We start from the raw sequence: 22,934 nt of genomic DNA on the forward strand, positions 1-22,934 counted from the left end.
CTGATGACCAACTTATACAGAGGGCTCACCGCGTTGGAAGAAAGTGTCAGGGCAGAACAAGACCCATAGTATGTAAATTTTTAAGTGATAAGAAAAAGGAACACGTATTAAAAAATAGAAATAAACTTCGGGGTACAAACATTTATGTGGACCAAGATTACTCTAGTTCTGTAAGACAGGAACGTAAACAGTTGCAATATTATTTAATGAAAGCGCGCAAAGAAGGAAAATATGCAAATATCAATTTCCGATATTTGTATATTGAAGGGAAAAGATTCACGCTTGCCGAACTGCAAAACAGTGAAGACAGGTATTTCCAAGAAATTGACCAAGCCGAGGGAATTTACAATCAGCCACCTGAATCGCCTAAAGCAACTGTCAATCAAGAACAAGGAAAACCTCGACAACATCTGCGACAAGAAAACCAAGCATCCGCTCCCTCCCCCAGCCCTCAATCTGGACATTCCAAGGCAGGCAGAAAGATATCAGCATGAGGGGGGTGCACCAAGGACACTTCCGTAAGTACAAAAACATTCGAAGTGAGAGGTGAAAGTGACAATATAGTTAAGGGGAAAGATGGCTATTTTAATATATATATTCAAAACGTAAGGGGAACTCGTACCAAATTAAGAACGCTGACCGAAAATGTATTAAGTAACAATTATCAGGTAATTGCATTAACTGAATCTTGGCTTACTAACAGTCATAATGACTCTGAACTCTTTGATTCGCGGTATGTCGTGGTAAGAGCTGACAGAAATATTGTTACTTCTGGTAAGAAATTGGGTGGTGGTGTTGTATTAGCTGTAAATAAAAAATATCGTGTGCAGAAAATTCCTTCCCCAAACATTCCTGGTGTTGATTGTATTACAGTAAAAGTTTTTGTAGATGCGGTTAATTGTATATATATTGGTCTTGTATATATTGCACCTGGGTCAAATCAATCAATATATAGAGAATATTTTGAATACATATTTAGTGTACTACAACCAAAGAGTAACATTCTTCTGACAGGCGACTATAATCTCTCACAGGTCACGGGAACTGATTTCAATTTTTTAACATCTACTGGAACCTGTCAAGAATTATTTCACTTAATGAATTTTTATAATTTACAAACCTACAATAATATTAGAAACTCGTATGGCAAAACGCTTGACCTAATACTATCGAATCTTACCAGCGTAGAGGTCATACACGAACACCCTCCCCTTTTACCGGAGGATGCTCATCACCCAGCCCTCCTAGCTGAATATAAATGTATTAATTCTAGAAATGCTAAGTGTACAAACAAAAGCGAAGTAAGAGACTATAATTTTTTTAAAGCTGACTTTGATAAACTGTATCGCGAAATATCACTAACAAATTGGGAACCTATCACAGATAGTTTGACTGTAGATGACTCTGTGGATTTTTTCTATAATATACTCTATTCTATTTTTGACCGATGCATCCCGAGAAAAAGAGCTAAATTCAATTATCCTACTTGGTTTTCAAGTGACATAATTAGATTAATTAAGAGCAAATCATATCACCATAAGAAATGGAAGCAGAGTTCTCGGGACGCACTTTATCACTATAATAAATTTAAAGAATTGAGAGCTCTTTCTAAAAAAGAAATTTCTAATGCATACAATATATATTTAAACAACTGTGAGGCCAATATTATAAATAATCCTAAGACTTTCTGGGCGTATGTTAAGAATAAAAAGAGTAATTCGGGAAGTAATATCTTTCATTATGATGGTCAAACTTTGAGTGACGATACTGATATTGCAAACGCGTTTATGACAAATTTTCAAGTTACACACAATAAATCGAGCTACAATCTTATTCCTATGGAGCAACACAATAATTCGGAAATCCTGGACAAATTAAACATTAACTTTATAAATATCGAAGATGTGGAGAATGCTATTAAAAAACTTAAACCACGGTCATCTTGTGGACCAGACAAAATACCACCATATATCATTAAAGGCTGCTCAGAAATACTGAAACATCCCTTACAAGTTATTTTTAACAAGTCAATAGCTTCTTCTACATTTCCTACGAAATGGAAGATTGGTGACGTCTGTCCCATTCCCAAAACAGGCTGTCCTACAGACCAAATAAAAAATTATCGACCGGTAACCCTACTATCTGCCCCATCTAAGATATTTGAAATTATTATATCCGAAAAAATTTATTCACATGTACGGTCAGTAATATCTCCCTTTCAACATGGTTTCATGCCAAAGAGGTCAACTGTAACTAATCTCTCAGAACTTACACATTTTATAGCTAATCAAGTTGATAAAAAGGAACAAGTAGATGTAATTTATACAGATTTCTCCAAGGCGTTCGACGTAATTAATCACGATATACTTCTAAGCAAACTTGTGACATTCAATTTTTCACAAAATCTTCAACAACTTATAGCATCCTATCTTTACCAACGGAAACATCGCGTTCGATACAAGAATATTTCAACTAAGGAATATGTCGTAGACTCTGGTGTGCCTCAGGGATCGAACTTAGGACCTCTGTTATTTATACTATTTGTTAACGATTTACCACCTGTCATAACATCTTCCCATAAACTTTTGTTTGCTGACGATCTAAAAATCTATCGCAGTATCTCCACGGAATTAGACGCAATTTCTTTGCAAAATGACATTAATGCTATTTCCCAATGGTGTGAATCAAACAAGTTGCTACTAAATATTAGAAAATGTAAAGTAGTATCATACACCAGGAAAATAAACTATGTACGCAATGTGTATACTATTAATCAAACACCGATTGAGAGAGTGGATTATGTTACTGATCTTGGAGTCACTCTGCAGTCAAACCTATCATTCGATATTCATGTCAACAGAGTAATTGGTGAGGCCTTTAGGAATCTTGGCTTTGTGATGAGATTAGGAGGTGATTTTTCTAATACTAATGCTCTCAAAACATTATACACTGCCTATGTACGGTCTAAGGTGGAATATGCAGCGATAATATGGGGTTCTAATAGTAAGAAATATATAAATAAAATCGAAAACATTCAAAATAAATTTGTGCGCTTTTTGACATATAAAGAAACAGGTATATATCCAAAATTTGAGAACTACGAAGGTCTTCGAAACAAATATTTATTACAATCTCTTGAAAGCAGAAGAAGTCATTTCATATTATCTTTCTTACATAAAATAATTCATGGTGCAATAGATTCAGAATATTTGTTATCAGAAATCAAAATTCGCGTCCTACATAGAGCAACGAGACCCCATAATGACATATTCCATCTCTCAGCGCAAAGGACTAATGCATTAGATGTATCGCCTGTCAGAAAAATGTGTATATTGTATAATAAGATGTCTCAAGAACACCCAGATATAGATATTTTTAGTTACAAACAAAATTTTCATTCTACATAAATTTGTTGTATCCTGTATATCGTGCTATTTGTATTTTAACGTATACTTTACTTTCATATTATTATTTTATTATATGTGTATCTTAGAGTGTATTATAACAGAATTGAGGTCATATTAATATGTTATTATATATGTATTTTAAAGTGTATTAAATACACTTTACAATAAGGGAAAACTGTAATTAGGCATTTGCCTGTTGTTTTTCCGAAATAAATAAATAAATAAATACTAAAAGCTAGTTGATTGCCAACCTCGGTAGTCGTGAAGTAATTGTAGTCAAGGACATTGTTCACGAGCTTCTGAATTTGGGTTGAGGGTCTAGGTTGAGTATTCGGGCTCGAGCCAAACACTGTTAAAAGTTATAGAGCACTGGCCAAATATCTTCAAAACTCCTCGTCCCGGGTTTAGAATTGTCAATGACTCGAGCAGCTCTGCTCACAGCTCATTCACTATCGACCCGAACCGAGAAGTGAGCCGAGCCAACAGCTCACCCAACCGACTCGGCTAGAGCCCTCGGCTCAGTTGAGCCGAACCGAGCAAATGGCTCATCCCTACCAAGCCAACTCGAGCCGATGGTTCATCCCAAGTGAGCCCGCTCGAGACATCTTCTCAGATGAGCCGAGCCAAGCTGAGCTTGTTATAAAAAAATCTCTTGTGGTCTCGCTATCAAAACGAGACGAGATGCAAGCAGTGTCCCCTATCGTGAGCAACACTAAAAGTATTCCATATTACTGTTTACCTTACATTTCTCATGGCTTTCGTTTTCCAGTGTAATCAGGCCATGATTTCAGTACGACTTAAAACGAACGAGCCATTTATCAAACTCGACTGGACTCGAAACTCGACGCGAAAAACTGAATCGGCTCGGAACTCGACTCGGGGATATTACCCTTGACTTGACTCGACACTGGACTTGAATTTGAGCCGAGTCGAGTTTTAGCTTGACTCGTGCTCATCCCTTAGCGTTAGAATAAATGGTTGCTTATTATTATTCTGCTAAACTAATTATATAATAATAATAATGTTGCTATGTAAAATTAAAAATAAAGATTATAGAGAAACATTACACTACTCTATAATCAATGGGACACTAGGATAAGCAAACTGATCTGAAAGAACTCCAATATTACATACCATCAGCAAACTATTTTCTAGTAAGAAAGTAGGCCTGCTCATCAGAATACAGTTTATTCATATTCACCCCTTACTGTAAATCGTTAATTATGGCACCCTAGTTGTTGATAAATATTTTCCGCCGGGGCACTTCAGACAATTTACTTTTAAATTCTGTCCACCATCATCCTCAGCTCTTAAGAAAAAGATATTCATAAGAGCTGAGTAAAATGTTCGAACGATAAAATATTTTCGTTCTCCATCTTTATAAAAACAACACCAATCAAAGTAAAATAGACTACCAGTATCATTGCACTCCTAGTTCTCTCACTGAATGTATTGATTTGGAGCTGTCAAAATCTACGACAAAATCTTCCAGGCGCTTGCAGTCAGTACACGTGATTTCCCTAAGGTTGTTCTCATCTTCAAAAAACAGCAAGTGGCACTACGAACTTATATGTTTCCCTGTGTGTCTGTGACTGTCGGTCACTGACATACGTAGTTCATGCTCGATTGTTTCATTCTGAGAAATTCACTTACAGGAAAGAAACATTTGAAAAAAAAATAAACATATATTGTAGTTACTCATCCGAAATGTAACGCGAAAAAAGTAACGCAAACTATGTACGTTACTTAAAAATTTGTAACGCGTTACCGTTACAGTTACTTTGGAAAAAATGTAACGCGTTACTAGGAAACGTTACTTAAAAAGTAACGCGTTACAAGTAACGCGTTACTTGCGTTACGTTACTTCCCAACACTGTTCTGCAAAGCAAGAAAAGGCAAGTTGGAATACAATGGAGTGTTATTTCATGAAATACCATCCGATAATGAACTACGTAAGAACATTAATAGGGGTATACATGAGGGATACTAGATTTTCCGTTTTTTCCTCAAGCCTTTGGCAGTTCCATATACGAAACTCTCTAAAAGTCATTAAACTAACTGTATACTCCACATTTGATGAGTTGAACAATGAGGTATATTGACGAGGAGTTATAAAATGAAAAAGATCTCCAGTATTAGACTTCCAAACTATACTATGTATAAGTGTTGGCAGTCTTATAGAACGGCTATGTCCTTCGGTTGACAGGTATCAGAGCAAAAACGGCAAGAGCTATCGACATGCAGTTTTCGGGAATCGATTCAGTGTCCCTGGAATATTTTCCATCTCCTTGGACTACCTTCTATTTAAGACGAAAGTGGTTGAAATCGACTACTTCCGGTTTCAACAGTAAAGCTTATAACTCAAAACGGTGATAGATAGCCACAAACTGTTTTCGGAAATTGATTCATGGTCTCAGGGAAATAACCTCTGCACCCCTATATTTTAGTAAAACTGGAAGTTGAAGAAATTCAGTACTACGTCCAGTTTCAATGTTGATTTTCATATAGCAAAAACGGTAAGAGATTTTGCGAAAGGTTTCTCAGAAATCGATTCAGTTCCAAGAATGTACTCCATGTCTTCAATATAGTATTCAATTTGCATAGCTTGGAAGTCTACTGTAGTTTCACTGTCTGAAACGATACTCACTTGTATATTTTGGATATTGTTGCTCTCGAGACAAGATTAAAGCTATTTCATCAAAAGAAGTTGTTGCTATATTGTGAGACAGCTTTGTCATCTCGTTTCTCATAGACAGTTGCGGTTTCGTATCGTGGGCAACACTAATTTTAATACTAAAACAATGTACAATTTGGCTTAGAGTAAGAAAAATCTATATAACATGTTGTAGTGTGGTTTGCGATAGCCCAGTCTGGAAAGTGTATTAGAAAAGGAACAATTCTTTGTGTTTCACATTTGTATTAGTAATGACTAGTATTGGGGTTTAAATTTCCTTATTATATATATATGGTGGCCCAAAAGTAGGTATACAGTAACTTACTGACCAGCCTATTGCTTTTTATATCATTTCTTATTGCTATCCATAAGGTAGACTAAGTTTCTTTATTATTTATTGTTAAGGTCTTTGTACTTATATCTTAAGCTCGGAACAGCCGAAACAAATGAACCCATAAGCTAGAATGATACACCTGATCGATGCAGGGATGTAGGCGTATACCAATATATGATTGTGCGTATTCTTTCATTTTTGTGCCTAAGCCGTAACATCAACAAATGTGTTTCTATTTGAACATTTTTTTTTGTACTTCTTCAATGACTACCGCATATTATATCCTTTACGCAAACCATTTAGATTTCTTTACATTATTTCTATTAACATGTATTGTATACGTACAAATGTCAAACTACAACGCTACAGGATTGACTGTCAAACGGTAGGATGCCATGGTAGGACCTACCATCTAGTGGCGAATTCGTGATGAAATGTACACGCATTTTTTGGCTGATTGAGCAGGCAGTTGGAGGGAGCGGACGGATGTAGAAGGCAGTGGCTCAGGCCCTTTCTGCCTTTATTCTGTACTGATCTCGTGAATAGCGTACCCATAAGCGTAAGAAGTAGTATACATGGAAAAACTTATTTGAAGGAGTCAGAACTACTGTTTTTGGTTGAGAGGGAAATTATAGCAACAATACTAGCAGGATAACTTAAGATACATACATTTTTCTATGTTAATCCAAAAACAATGGGAGGGCCGGGCCCATTGGGCCCCTTATGACGGCGCGCCTCTGATTTTAACACTACAATGTATACTGCAACAGATATGGGTAATAGTGGTAAATAATCTGTGCTTCCTACATAACGGTATGTAGTTGCTAATGCATGTTGAACCCGATTGAGAACGTTCGAAGTAATTCCACAGTTTCCGCATAGATGGCACTATTAAGCGTACCTGTACTTCCATTACTAATTTTTTCTCTTGCAAAACTATTTTTTCACAGAAAAAAATCATGCATTGTAGGATTAATAATGTTCAGACACATAAGTGTTTGATATGTCCTCCATTAACATTGCGACAATCTTCAAACCTACCTAGAAGACAAATATTGCAACACAAACTTGTTGTAACGAAGTTCTTGATGCGGAAAATTCCAGAGATGTCTTGGAGTTTCAGTGCAACTGCTTTTCCATTATCCTCTGTGACTTCAGGATTAGTGCGTCCAGTTTTTGATGCATTAATCACTGAATCTGTCATCAATTTTGTTCCTAATGCGATAAATTGTTAAACATGTTAATTTGTCCCTCCATAATACACGAACGTGCTTGGCATTTTTACTTTTTCAATGGGTTTTAAGATTCCATGTTCTTTGCCCTTCATTCAAGTCACTAACTATTATTTAAGGAATCATGATGTCTGAATAATATATATATATATATATATATATATATATATATATATATATATATATATATATATATATATATATATATATATATAAAAGACAAGAAGTTTCAAACTACAAGTTATTGCAGTACTACAACTGTATACATACTTTTGGGCCACCCTATACTTTTCGTCTCAACTCTCACCTGTGGACACGTGGGTAACACTAACACACAATTATGCACTTCAATAATATTTAATAATAATATTTATTTATTTGTCTTTCTCTTTGAAGCAATGTATGAAGGCAAAACTTCAAACTGCTGGAGTACGCTTAATACTAACCTCCAGTCTTTATCCAAATGTGGAACCACTGGTTGCCGAAACAGCTAATTCAATGATTGAAGTTCTATTAATGCAAAACATATTCAACATGGCAGACACACATGCAAGTTGCAGAGTTGTCAAAATGGGTGAGTGTATTATTAATAATAATATTACTAATAAGAAAATTCAATAGCTAGTCAAATCATGCATACAATTTTCTACTCTAATCGGGAATTGAGCCCAGGACCATGTGCTCGAAAGCCACAGCTATTGTAATCACCTTCTAAATCTTTACTGGCTTTTCCTTTTATTATTTTTTTTTTACTTGCTTATAACCAGTGATGTAATCAGGGATGGCCCGGTGGGAAATCCCCTAAAGTTACCAAATTTTCCCCCGGGGTACTTTTCCGATCCGGGTTCAACCTGGGTAACCAGTACTTTTGTAGTACTACTTTCATTCCAAAGGACCTGTGATACATCCATAAGGTGTCTGGGCCATAATAACCGATTTTGATGAATCTTGGCAGACTAATAGGGCACCTTGCAAAACTAATGTAAGTAGCACGAATTTGTCGAAAAAACTGTAGCTTCTGAGATACAGTCGATTCATTAAAGATGACATTTATCGTGATATCTCGGGAACGGCTCCACCGAGATCAAGCGAACTTTGCAAGCCACGGTAGATACATGATAGCTTTAAAACCAAATTAAAACGAATTATCTGCACCTGCGCAGAACTGCGCATAATGCGCAAATAATTGTGCGCATGCACATATATCGAAAACGTGAAGACTGCGATATATTTTTCTCTTGCTTAGTTTGAACTACATGACGAGTATAAAATAATGCAAGAAAAAACTAGACTCAAAGGTGAGCGTTTTCAAGCAATTGAGATGAGAAGATGTTCGGGTGGTCTGCCACCGAACACCCGCCTCTAGTTACGCACTCTGTCTGGCTTCTCAGTCATACATTTCCATTACACCTGTGTAGAAGTCATATAGTTAACGTTAATAGTCGCCATATTCGGGTCGTAGTGATATCAAGTACAACAATGAAATGAAATCTTTAAGTTTTACGTCTCACGGTTGTGCCAGTTAGACTAAAGGAAACGGTGATGATGAGAGATGAGTGAAATGGTGGAATGAAGAAAGTGGGAGGAAACGGGAGCACGGTGTTCGTCCATCACAAAGTCCACACGGCGTGAGCTGGGATCGAACCAGGGACCCCAAGCACTGGAAGTGAACGTGCACAACAGTAACACAGTATTAAGGGAGCGTAAGGATAAACTATGAGACCTGAAGTCGCAACCTATTGGAACTAGTGGTAGGCACAAAAACCGGTTTTTCGGGTTTTAAGAAAACAGAAACCGGGTTTTGAAAACTTTCAAAAAACCGATTTTTCACCGAAATCGGTTCGGTTTTTACCGAAACTGGTTATCCGTTTTCTCCAAAGCATATTCGGTTTTTCACCGGATCACAACCCCCCTCAGAGATCGCAGCCACCACAATTCATGTGAACTGTGTGAAACAAGCGGGCTCCCACCTTTCTCACTACGGAGCCAACTGGTATAGTGTAATTCTTGGATCGTTGTGTTATAATATTGTTGACATGATTGTGATTTGAAGTGGAAAATGTAAACGAAAAAAAAAAAAGTCGCTGCACAATGTAATGCAATCTGATATTATAAGAACTAGTACATAGCTATAAAATGTATGTAAAACGGAAGTGGACTCATACAGGCTCGGACTGGTCAGGGTAAAAGGGCAGAGATCCCTGCAAGAGGACAGGGACTGGCAAGGGCGCCGATTTCTCTGTAAATTTGGGGGGGGGTCCATTGAGATGCAGAAAGTATATATATATATATATGAGGATTTTAAGACAAATTACATTCAAATTATGCCAAATATTGTATTTCATAAATACAATAGGAAGGTCTACATGAGCTTTGGGGTGGCCCGGGCCTCCCGGCCCCCTCAGGATCAGCGCCCTTAGGGACTGGATTCATACTGTGTTTGTTAAAACAAGAGCAAGAGCTGCTTGTGCGATAGGCAAAAGTGCGAGAAATGTTACTAAAATTTGTACATTTTATTCAACCATAATATTCAAAGTATGTGTATAAACCCACAAGAAAAACCAGTGGCGTAGCTCATATGCTCCAGCTGTCTCTCGTTTAGTATAGTGGTAACAAAAGTGGATTATGGTAACTTGGTGTACATGTTCCATTTGTGATTCCTGATAATACAACTTTTCTTATAATTTGTCACAAGTATTGCACAGTAGTGTTGCAAAATGTTTTCCAGAAGCTCCCTTTAATCTACATTTACACACTCGACTTCGTAGTGCGTAATTCCCCCCGATTGGATCATCAACATTTTCCTGTGTTGACTTATTACCATGAAGAGCCCTTCTCTTTGGCAGAGAGCTCACCTCTGGTGCGTGGAGTCAGTGATTCGATTCCAGCTTCCAAGTGCGCTTTGTGGCGGACAACCACCATTTGCATCAGTTTAGTCGGATTCTCTAGTTTTGTCCCACTTTCGTCATTCCAACATTTCATTCATTATCATCACAGTTTCCCTTAGCCTCCAAAGCATAATCGTGGGAGGTGAAACTAAAAGATTTCTCTTTATTTTTTAATCATCATGAGGCAATTATTGGAGGACTACGTGAATTAAGGTTGATTTAAAGAGACAAGTTTTGCCCATAGATGTCACTATAGTCTTCGTATGTCTCTCACGTATTTTTTACCTTTCACGAAAATTCACGATTTCTCTTACAAATTCCACACTACAGACTTCAAACTTTTAGAGAAGAAACTTCATAACCTATCGAAGGCAACAATCCGTGCCGATTTTTAATATAGAATTTTGTTCATTGTTGAAATGGCTTGATTGTTGAAATTGGATATCCAAACCTTTAACAATATACTGTTTCAACAATGAAGAAAATTCTAAATAAAAAATCGGCACGGATTGTTGCCTTCGATAGGTTATGAAGTTTCTTCTCTAAAAATTTGAAGTCTGTAGTTTGAAATTTGTAAGAGAAATCGTGAATTTTCGTGAAAGGTAAAAAATACATGAGAGATGATGATGAGAAATGAGAGACATATGAACACTGTGGTATCATATATTGGCAAAACTTGTTCATTTAAATTAACCTTAAGAGGTGGCGAACTCAGAAGTCAGAAATAGTGAAACACAAAATTTAATGCACTGATCACAAACCCTTCAATCTTTATGTTGTAGTGACAGGGAGTTACATCTTTCTATCCGTTAACTAATTGCACGAATAGCAAAACCATATTGCTAAAGAGAACTGAAAACAATGTTACTTGTTGCTACCACTCTCTCTCTCTCTTTCCTACAATTCGCTTACCTCTCTGTGCCGAAATAAAATACTTAGTGAGATATCGGAAGAGCACATGAATGTCTGGCTTCGGTGAACATTTTAGCCGGTAACGCATGGCCAGTGCATCGCTTATAATATCCTGCACATGGTTCTATTTTCAAACAAGCAACACATTCTTGTATTTATAAACAACATGACATGCGTTCCTACTACAAACTACTACAGAGGCAGACAACAAAAACTTCAGCGCCACTACTAGTCACGTGTTAAAAAAAATACCAGTGGGCCTTATGCAGAGTCGTTCTAACAAGTGATTAGTGCAATACTAAAGACTTCGACTAACATATGTTTCCTGCAGTAGTCAAACCTTTAGTATCACGCTAATCATAAGTCAAAACGACTCTGCATAAGGCGGAGAGCCACTAGAGCAGCTTTAAAATCAACAAATGAAATGAAATGAAATCTTTGAGTTTTACGTCGCACGAATAAGGCGACTAGGCTAAAGGACTTGGACTAGGCGGTGATGATGAGAAATGAATGAAATGGTGGCATGAAGAAAGTGGGAAGAAACGGGAGAACCCCGAGGAAACTCATGCACACGGTGTTTGTCCAACACAAAGTTCATTTGGAGCGATTTGGGATTGAATCAGAGACTCCAAGCACCAGAGGTGAACGCTTTACCACAGAGCCACTGTGGCCCGTATAAAATCAAGAGGACTACCACATCTCGCGTAAGTCTTTGGCTGATCAAACTCCAACAAACACCGTGTGCATGGGTTTTCTCGTGGTTCTCCCGTTTCCTCCCACTTTCTTCATTCCACCATTTCATTCATTACTCATCATCACCGTCTCCTTTAGCCTAACCGGCATAACCGTGGGACGTAAAACTCAAAGATTTCATTTTTTGGTCAAACTCCACTCCCCTAGCTTGCCATGAGCATTGAGATATTCTTAACCTAATCCAAACCTTCTAACTTGTCTAAAGCTCTAAGGCCTCTTTAATCCACCCCACTTACTTTGCCTGCAACTCTATAAAATTCGTAATCACTTTGCGTGAAGCTTTGTAGTTTTCTAATCTCTCTATGCTCAAGTGGAGCATAAAACTATCCGAAATGCATCTAACTTAGTTTGCGTAAATCTCGGTGAGAATCTCTCCCTAGTCTGCGTGGGCTTTAAAACACCGTTTTTCCTTAATTATATAAAAAGCTTATACTTTTTATTTAAAAAATTGTATTCTACTATTTTATATCTAAAAAATTTGTAATAAAACTGGAAATGGGAAAAAAGAATAAATTTAATAGAGCATGACAGGAAAACAACAGAAAGAAATGCAGAGATCTTATTAAACGCTTGCAGGGACATGGGTTTAGAAGTAAATGCAGAGAAAACTAAATACATGGAAGTGCGTCGGGACCGTAATATGGCAAATTATTGATGCGTTAAAATATTAAATAATACTTTTGATAAAGTGGATAATTTCAAATATCTAGGATCAATATTCACAGACGAAAATCATATTCACGAAGAAATTAAAATGTCAACTAAAAGCAGAGAATTCGTGTTATTATTCAGTTCAAAATCTGTTATCGCGAATTTTGACGAGGAATTTGAAGCTTAAAATATATAAAACGATAATCATGGCTGTTGTTCTATATGGTTGCGAAATATGGACGCTTACTCTGAGGGAAGAACATAGACTGAAAGTATTTGAAAATCCTAAGACTTATATTCGGGCCCAAGAGGAACCTAAATTGGGAATGGCGGAAACTTCATAACGAGGAACTGCATAATTCATACGGTTTGCCGAACATTGTTAGGGTCATCAAGTCTAGGAGGCTTAAGTAGGCAGGGCATGTAGCTAGGACGGAAGAAAGTAGGAACGTTTTCAAAGTCTTAACTGGAAGATCAATCGGAAAACGACCATTAGGAAGACCTAGGCGCAGATGGGAGGACAATATTATCTCGCAGAAATAGGAATACAAAGTAGAAACTGAATCCAGTTGGCTAAGGGTAGAAGTCAGTGGAAGACTTTTGTGAATGCGGGTTCCATAGGCCATAGAGTTAATTAGTTAATGAAAAAAAAAAACAGTGTGTAATTTGTATAGGGTCTACCTGCTTAACAGAACTTTACAATAAGCTTGTCTATGTGCTGATAGTTTATTAGCCCCATGATGTTTCTCTGACTCCGCCACTGCTGTAGACGTATTGTATCAATGCTTTTTTGAGAAACAAATACTATTTATATTCTTTAAATTCTATTTTCATTTGGGTAAATTAAGTTAGCAGCCATCTACATGGTTTAGTGTTTGACTCCATGTTAAACAGTTTAACGCAGCATCGCGCTAGACGATTGGACATACCATTAAGAAATAATAGCCGAAAAACTGGAATTAGCAATAAAGGTCAATCCCTTTGCTCGAAATTTTGCAATTATTATATATCTAGTATACTTAGTTTGTTTGATTAGAATTCAGCGTTCGTTTCAGTACCGAGGTTATATGAGACGGAGACCCACAGTTTAACATGTCTCCCACTGAGAATTGTCATATACCTTTTTTGTGTGTTTTATATGTTGCAATTAGTTATAATGAAACTAATCCTGCTTCGAATTAAGATTCTTCTATGTTACTATGTGAAACAATAGATGTGTTTGCCATATGTAAAATATAAATAGACCTATCACATATCTTCGTTTTTTCTTACAAAAAATCGTAAAATTGTTTGTTTTTGTCCCTGAAGAATATGGCAATTCTACCTTTCAACAAATTGCTGGTGACATCGCTGAGTATAATGGCATATGAAAAGAGTACGAAACATCCATACAAGACATAACTTAACGTGGAATTCAAATCACATTAGCTTTTACCAGGGATTGAATCGAGATCTTCTTCACACTTAAAACTGAAAATCCTGGTCATTTAGCAACCAGTAGATAATCAGTATTATTATTGATACTAGTAACATAATATTATTTAAGCAGAGGATATGTATTGGTCTCAGAGCATTGGCAAATTCGTGCAATAGTCGAGACATTTACCAGAATAACTGGCACAGAGGATTTTGGGTGTTCTATAAACGACATTAATTCTCTGTATCCTATATTGCGTCGCATAGGTCAAACCATACTCTATATATATATATGTGTCAAATTTCTACTCTTACGTCCCATGCCTTTTGCTCTTTAGGATACGGGAGATGAATGGTTAATGAAATTAGAGTGAATAATGATGAAATAATTGGTGAAATACTATAGGAGGAGAAGGAAAAACCTCGAGACAACCCAGAGACAAGATGTTGTTAATGACAAACTTACATGGCCTTAGATCGAACCAAGGACTCCCTCCGTAATACATAATTACATACCTACATATTTACTCACAAAATACACAAACCGACAAACTTCGCAAACATGATTGTCACAACAAAATAAAAGAAAGTTCTTTTTGCACTTTGCTGGGAAGCGTCTAGTTAAGGAGATTCAGATAGTTATATCCAATTTAGTGATAATGACGCCAAGTTGGCTACACTGCGACCGTCAACGAACAAACTTACAAACCGCGTTCCTTACATTGAAACAAGCGAAAAGTTTATTTTTCACTTTGCTAAGAAATGTTTAGTTTTACAGATAGAGACATTTTTATGCCATATAATGATGATAGCGCCAGATTAGCTAAATTGCAAGCAACAAATAAACTTAGTCAACGTGTTCCTTACATCGAAACCAGAAAAAATGTGTGTATTTATCTCAGGAAACCGCAAAATAAATTCTTGTTTCAATGTAAGGAAAACGTTGACCGAGTTTGCTTGTTGATGATTGCAGTGTAGCCATCCTGGCATAATTAACACTAAGTTGCGTACAACTGCCTGTATCTCCGAAATTAGGAACTACAAAGCAAAGTACAAAATAAGCTTTCCTCTTCTCTTGGTGTAAGAAACATTTGCGCGAAGTTTGTCGGTTTCCTATCCGAACATCCTATGTATATATAATAAATTTAATATTGAATTTAGTACTACGTATTTCTGTATTTAAAACGTTACACTACAATACGTACTTCCAAGTTAGCAAAAAACTGAAAAGTCTTAAATTTTCCGTTTTTCAGGGTTTCTATCGATGCAGACCAATAGACAATCTTCGTCCAATGCGGTGTCATTCTCCCCTCGCTCTGTGTGGCTTCTACCATATGCACGAAAAGCTTTAAATTGCGTAAGAGACGTGGCATGTGCAACGTTTACCAGATTGTCACTTATTAACACAACACTCCCAGTTTTGTTTGATCCAAGAATACAGTCGCCGGCAAATGGAAGTGCAAAAGCAGTTGAAGAAAGCTGCAAATAACATTGAAGACATCTATAATAATATTGTTGAAAACATCATTTATAAATATTCCTTAATATCAAACTCAAAAGATGCACTTAGAAGCTGAAAATTAAGGACAACTCCGTTATTCAACAGGTAATGCTATATTGTGAGGAGTAATCAAAAAAAAGGTTACAAAACCTGCACTGAAACGTGTATATATTACTTCATACAACCAATACAGCCAACAGATAATACATACATTAGGTTATTTTTCGACATAGTCTTCATATTTTACGACATTCCCAATTCTGCCCTCAGATGCCGTAACGTGATCCTCCTATTGTGCTCAGTGTTACCACAATCCTCGCTCTGGAGTGGGCTGAAAAATAGTACCAAATTTAACCAAAAAGGGCTGAATTCATTATTTTATATCAGTGTAATACATGTCTCTATAACACGAAACTAAAAGAGGTAAAGTTCTAGAACACTCCCCCCTCTTCCAAGAGTCCAAATCAAGAAAGTGCTCTTTTTAAAAATTATGTTTTAAAAACATCCAAATAGGAGGGGCCAATGGCGTAACAATGGCCTTTGGCGCACCTAAGCAAAATACCTAGTGGCGCCCCTCACCCATTTAATAGATCAATGTATGACCATCTGTAACTTACGCGTATGCGCCACATCCCACATTTGACTAGCTTTGGACAGTGTTACCAACATGAGATTTCTCTTTCCGCTAAAACAGGGCTAAAAATTCGCTAACTGAAAAAAGAAAGTTATCACGTCTACAAAAATACTGTAAGTAATATTGCAATCGGTATTTAAGAAGATCAGCTAATTACTACTCTCCAATAATGTTGAGATTAGAGCCTAAATAGGTCAGTATCGTCCTGATCCATTTAACACTACGTCATCTCAGTCAACATCAGGAGCGGACGAAGGCAAAATTTTCATCCTGCCAATGAGTTTTTGCCACCACCCCTTAGTCCTAGCCTATATTTTACATTTTATTACAGTGATATTAGAAAATTTATTTTAGGGTGCTCGTTTGGGCGCCCCTGACGTTACCGTCCCGGGCAGTTGCTTGGTTTGTCCAACCTTTGATGCTTGGAGAATCTGTCATTATTGTTGAAAGCCTGTTGCGCAGGGGAATTTTATTTATAGTTAGTAAGCTCAGTACATGTAATATATGACTGGTATCGTATTAATACGGTAGTAATTCATTACCAGGAGGATTAATTTGTTAATCATACAGTGCTGTAATCTCGACTAGTTTACAGTAATTCCAATAATTTGATACGCAAATGTAATAAACTGCGAGAGAGGGGGGAAGGAATGTTTATTCTTGCCATGTTTGAAAATGAAGACCACGAAAACTTAGGGTTCCATTTATATAATTTGTTTCTTTTTTATTAAAAACCTGGGGCTCCCCCTAATATACCAAAACGTCCTGCGCCCGTAGGCAATGCCTACTCTGTCTACCCTATTGCTACGCCGCTGGGAGGATCCTAAACAACCGTAGATGAAACTTTTCTCGCACGTAGGAAGTATAACAGAGGCCGCAAATTAAGAGAGAAAACAGTTATAATCTTCGGTATGTATTGCAAGGAAGCCAAATGCGCGCCTCTATTTCAAAGTGACCATAAATCAAAACGGTATTATGGCCATATATGAAAAAAAATATATAAAACGAGAAACAAATCAATCATCACCGAGTTTACTCCTCATGACATCACACAGTATGAGTAACGTGAGATATGGCAAAAGTCTTGCTGACACTTTTGAAAATGTGACAAGTATTTGTTAAATGGTGCTGAATTGGGTAGAATTGTACCAACTTTTTCACAAAAGGGGCTGAAAATGCCAGCGTGGTACCAACGGGCCGATGAATAACAAAAAGGGCTGAATTTGGTACAATTGTACCAAGTGTGGCAACAGTGATTGTGCTCAATCAGCGCCTCCACGCGAGCTGTGTTCAAATCTGTTGATATCGTGTTCGATTGGCCACTGCGCTCCTCGTCCGTGACGTTTTCTCTTTCAGCAGCAAACTCTCGACACCAATCTGCGACATGCTGATAAGACATTAGAGTCTCTCAGTGAACCTCTATCAGCTGGCGGTGAATTTCAGTCGCGGTTACCCACATGACAATTTTCGCCCACAGAAATCGAAAACCTGAACGGACTTTCTCGCGTGACTACTTTTCCAAACAAGTCGCCATTTATGTTTATATACAACTAGTGCCGAAAATGGAGTTGCCGATTCCATATATTAAATTACTGCACACTCCTCATTCCTCTATAACAGATGAAACTCCAGAAATATCGACCTTGTAACCTTAGTTTTTGATCCTCCCTCGTATCTTAACAATAATAAGAAGAGTAAACACTAACAAAATCATGTCTCTAGCGGCACACTTCATAAGACCTACGTAGCAGTGACGTCACAAACTTGAATTTCTTAATGGCAAGGGTTGGGGCAGAGACATTTCGGAGGGGACTAGTCGGGAACAGGGATCGCCCCCGAATGGGGCGGTGATCACCTTCTTGCTCTTCTGGCGTTCTCAATGCATCGTCAATGATCGTGGTGGTTGGGGATTTGGTAATTGCAAATAGTAAGCGTACCCGATGGTGTTTATAGGGTTTTAATTCTCCCTCCTTTCTGCAACACGGGATAATTCCAATTTACAATAATATTAGGATATGAACAAAAAATCACGCAGATCCTGAAGCGAATTTGGATATTGAAACCTCCTCCCTCTCCGTTGATGACATCTGTGAATATCAATGATTGCAAAAATAAAATTAAAAGGTATGTTGTCTTAAAGAATTTTAAAGTGTTCATTGCCCAACCAGCAATTTTGTCATCATTTACCCAACAGCTTTGGCTACTCACTCCATATCCCAATTTTGCTTCTTTTGTAGGAGTTAACTTTAGTAAATGCTGGACAAAACTACCAATCACAATGTAGAGTCAATGCTGCCAGTTGGATAGCCTAGACGTTTTCCACTTTTGAATGTAGTAGCGTATCTGTACTTGCAGGGATATATTGCTCTGAGAGCCTCATTCTATTTCGGTCTTTGCAAAATTTTCGGTTTGCAGAGCAACACAAATTGTCACGACGATTAATTTAAACTAAAGGGTCCTCATTCCGTAACAGGCTTCCTGAGAACGGTGCGTAACGCAATATAAAGTGACGTGAAGATAACCAAGAATCTATTATTATAACTACAGTGCACATTATCGCAAACTGAAACGCAAAGTTTGTGATTGGATTGAGACTAACCGCTTTGAATTGATTAATTTGATTTTTCCTTTTAATCAATCAATCAAAGGGACTCGATTTACAGAAAGCATCCAAAATACTCAGACTAAACTTGGCATCAAAGTAGATCTTGACTTGCTGAGTACGCATGTTAAATTTTTCCCTTTAGAGATCTTTGATAGTCGAGTTAAGGGCCATCAAACTTGGAATCTAGATTGTAGAAAACTTTTTAACGGGGGATACAGTCATTGCTATCAAGAACAATGATTAGCAAGAATTCCCGCCGGAGTTTCTCCGAAGGGGGTAAAATATCGATTCCAAAAGGGAAGGGAAAGACCGACACAGAAGCTCAGTCGTGCACATAATGCATATAATTCATTATACATATAATAATTATTTAAGCAGTTTTCCACATTAAATGCAGTAAATAAACTACCGATATAGATCTAGAGTATTTAATATGAATATCTTAAGTACTATAGTACGCAAGAGCTGATTGGTAGGTTTTGACATGTCTTCCTAAGAAATGGCAAACGTCTTCAAAAACTCAGAAGGGGGCAATTGTCTCCCTTGTCTCCACTGTGGGGGTAATGATAAATAGCAATATCGCGTGTACCTCACGTGAAGGATCTTGGCTTGTGTTGCATTGTATTTTCTCAATTAATATTGAAACCGGAAGTGCTGCTAGATTTACTATCACTTCCGGTTTTAGTAGACAGATTAGAGTAGAGAAGGAATATATTCTTGGGGGAGATTAATTGATTATAGAAAACCCCTTCTCGCTGTCCTTTTCCGTTTTTTTCTTTATAGCAACGATAAACTTTAGAACCGGAAGTAGATGAGTTGGACTTTTTGATTTAAAAAAGGGTTAAGAAAAAAATGATAAAAATTGTAACTCTCTCTGTTATCCTTTTTACTCTATGTAAATTAATTTTAAACCGGAAGTTGTAATGCATTTCTATAACTTCCGGTTGTAGCATACTGTTAATCTTAGAACGTACAACGTTCTTCCGACAGGACGTAACCTAAGTCCTACCATGTTTATCTATAAATTAGAGTACTTTGTGTATTTCAGCAGAACAGAATGATCTTCTGGTGGAAAAAGCATGAACTCTAGTTTCAGTACAAGAAAGAATCATGTTTGTACGACTGATAATTCAGTAATAGCTAGTGCTCTCAAACGGGTCAGGTCAACTCGGGTCGGGTCAGTCGTGTCAGCTCGGGTCAGTCGTGTCAGCTCGGGTCGGGTTGTCGGGTCAGGCTACTCGGGTCGGGATGTCGGGTCGTGTCAATCGAGTCAGCTCGGGTCGGGTTGTCGGGTCGGGTCGGGTCAATCGGGTCAGCTGAGGTCGGGTTAGTCGGGTCAGCTCGGGTCGGGTTAGTTCAATTTGGTCAACTGAGTTTAGGTTGAGTTTAAACTCGGCTGGAATCGAAAGCTGCTGTTTATCACTAGCTGCCTAATTAAAAATAGCAATTTTCAATTGATTTTATAGAAACCATAAATCTATTTTGAACACTTGCAGCTAGTGTTTTTATGGTAAATGCTTATTTTTGTGCTTGTGTGTACTTTAATTTTTAAATGTGAAAGATTGATTTTACCAATCGACTGTAATATTAATATATACGCCAATATGGAGTCTGGATTTAGAACAAAACTAGAAGTTGTTTAAGCAACGCCTAAAGAGATATTGGATATGGACGACCAAGCCCAAGCAGGGCCGCGGTGGCTCAGTGGTAGAGAATTCATCTCTGGTGTATGGTGTCCAGTAGCGTAGCTAGTTTTTTTCAGGGGGGGCCAATGAAGGGCCCAAGAGGATTTTGAGGGGGCCATCTCCAATATATATATATATATATATATATATATATATATATATATATATATATATATATATATATATATATATATGTGTGTGTGTGTGTGTGTGTGTGCATTCAAGGTGAATGTTTCCATCTTTGTTGTTCATGATTTTATTCTTTGGAAAACAGTGAAAATATAAGAATTTAGTACCTCAAACAGCTAGGATTCATTAATGCAATTGATTTCTAATATAAGTAAATAGTTATTTAATCATGGCGTTTAAAATATGTGTAGCTGGTTGACTTAAGTGGAAGCAAACACACTTTTACAGGTAAAGAAAATAACTTATAGGTTCATGCCTCTACTTGAAGAGGATCTTTCTATTCGTGTGGGCAGCAGCAAACATATCCACAACTTGTTAAAGATCTAACGATTTAGCAATTTTCTTCTCAACATAAAGTAACACTAAGTTTTTCAACCTATCATGAATCATTGAATTGCGTATACAAGTCTTTAATCTTTTCAAAGAAGAGAATGACCTTTCACATGTAGCACTAGAAACTGATATAATCACTGAGATGATACCTAGCTTGTAGGTTTCTAGGAATGCGATTTTGTAGACACAAAGAAGATCAACGAAATTCGTTAAGGAATCAGCTTTGGTTTTCTTCTCGTCTTAATTGTTAGAGCAACCCACATTATGCTTTATTTCTTGTTTAATTATGCTTTTTTTTTCAAATTATGCTTTATTGTTAATTTCAATTCTAAATATCTTGATCTATTTATTGATATTTTTTTTTGCAACTAGTTTCTCTCATATTTAATGAATTTTCTACATAATTCATTGTAAAGAGATGTCCTTTGCTCATTTTTGTGTGCCTTACAGGTACATATATACAGAAAGGGAAAGTAAAAGATGCCAACAAAAAGTACAGGAAGTGCTTAAGTTCAAAAAGTAGACATAACAATATAGTATGGAGTTCTTGCATACTATTCATTGTTGGCGGACAAATTTCTTCTTTTACTTTTTTCTTTTCTCCACATCAAAGGATTACACCGAAAAGTTTACAGAAATGAAAATAAGCTTTTCATTGTTGCATTGTTATGTTTTCAATGATTTTGCATTGTAAATATTGGTTTTAAAAAATATTAACACAGTATGTTAAACTTTCAGTTAAAGAGAATTTTCCAAGAATTGAGCTATATATTTTAAATTATGCTTTATGCTTTATTTTCTAAAATTATGTTTTTAAAACTAGTTTCTTCTGGACTCTTAGACAATCACAATCATGTTCAAGGTACCAACCATATGTGTAAATTGCTGTTATGCTTTATATGCTTTTTATGCTTTTGGGTTGCTCTATTAATTGTGTTTGGGAGAATTTTGAGTTCTCACTTTAATGTTTGCAGATCACCCCATAATATTGGGTTATAGGCTCGACAATGTTGTAATTTTAAAAAGATTTTACTTTTTGGATGTAGAGTGGTGATTGATCTGATGATTTTGCAACATGATACAAAGCAGTTTTCCATATCAGTGATTGTCTATCAATAGTAGGAGAAAAATGTCTCTTGATAGATATATTATCTTTAGAAAATTCATTTTCTGCATCCAATGAAGGAAAAGATTTATCCACAATGAATTTGTGATATTTCGATGGTGGATGTCTAGATTGTTTCCACGAGGAAGCCCTATATTCTATTTGTTTCCGGCTCTGGAATTCGAGACCATTTTCTTTGCACATCTCCAAACATTCTTGATAAATTTGTTCGAATATTGTTCGTTGAGAGTCATATTTACCAGACCTCATTTTGGACAGCGTTTGAACTAGTGTATCTACAAGGATCAAACCTTCTGACATGTATCCATCTACTTGAGATAAGGCGAAACTCAAAATTATAGCATGGCACCAGTAATCTTAATTTTAGCAGCCCGAAAACATTTCCTCGTGTACAGATCACACTAATTTTCCGGATGGAATGATGGAGGTAAATAAATATCAGAAGTTCTAGATTTGTTTTAATACCGCATTATATTATGTGTTGAAAATAGATTTTATGAAAAAAAAGAATAAATGGATATGATAATTTTTAAAGAAAGTGATGGTGCTTAAGTGAATTATAAGAAAAAGCCTTGAAAAGTAATCAAGAGGAAC

At 36.7% G+C, this 22,934-nt stretch overlaps 1 protein-coding gene across 2 annotated transcripts in view; it reads left to right on the forward strand.

Moving 5' to 3' along the window:
- Nucleotides 1-22,934, forward strand: part of LOC145692828 (uncharacterized) — an 89,635-nt gene that overhangs the window by 61,381 nt on the left and 5,320 nt on the right. For both annotated transcript variants that reach the window (XM_081768327.1, XM_081768326.1), the window contains exon 4: nucleotides 8,044-8,221. In XM_081768327.1, the coding sequence (XP_081624453.1) occupies nucleotides 8,044-8,221 (178 nt within the window). The remainder of the gene's footprint in view (nucleotides 1-8,043; nucleotides 8,222-22,934) is intronic.

This window comes from Thermobia domestica, chromosome 8 (assembly GCF_964235325.1).
Source record: "Thermobia domestica chromosome 8, izTheDome1.hap1.1, whole genome shotgun sequence".
In the NCBI taxonomy this organism is placed as follows: Eukaryota; Metazoa; Arthropoda; class Insecta; order Zygentoma; family Lepismatidae; genus Thermobia; species Thermobia domestica.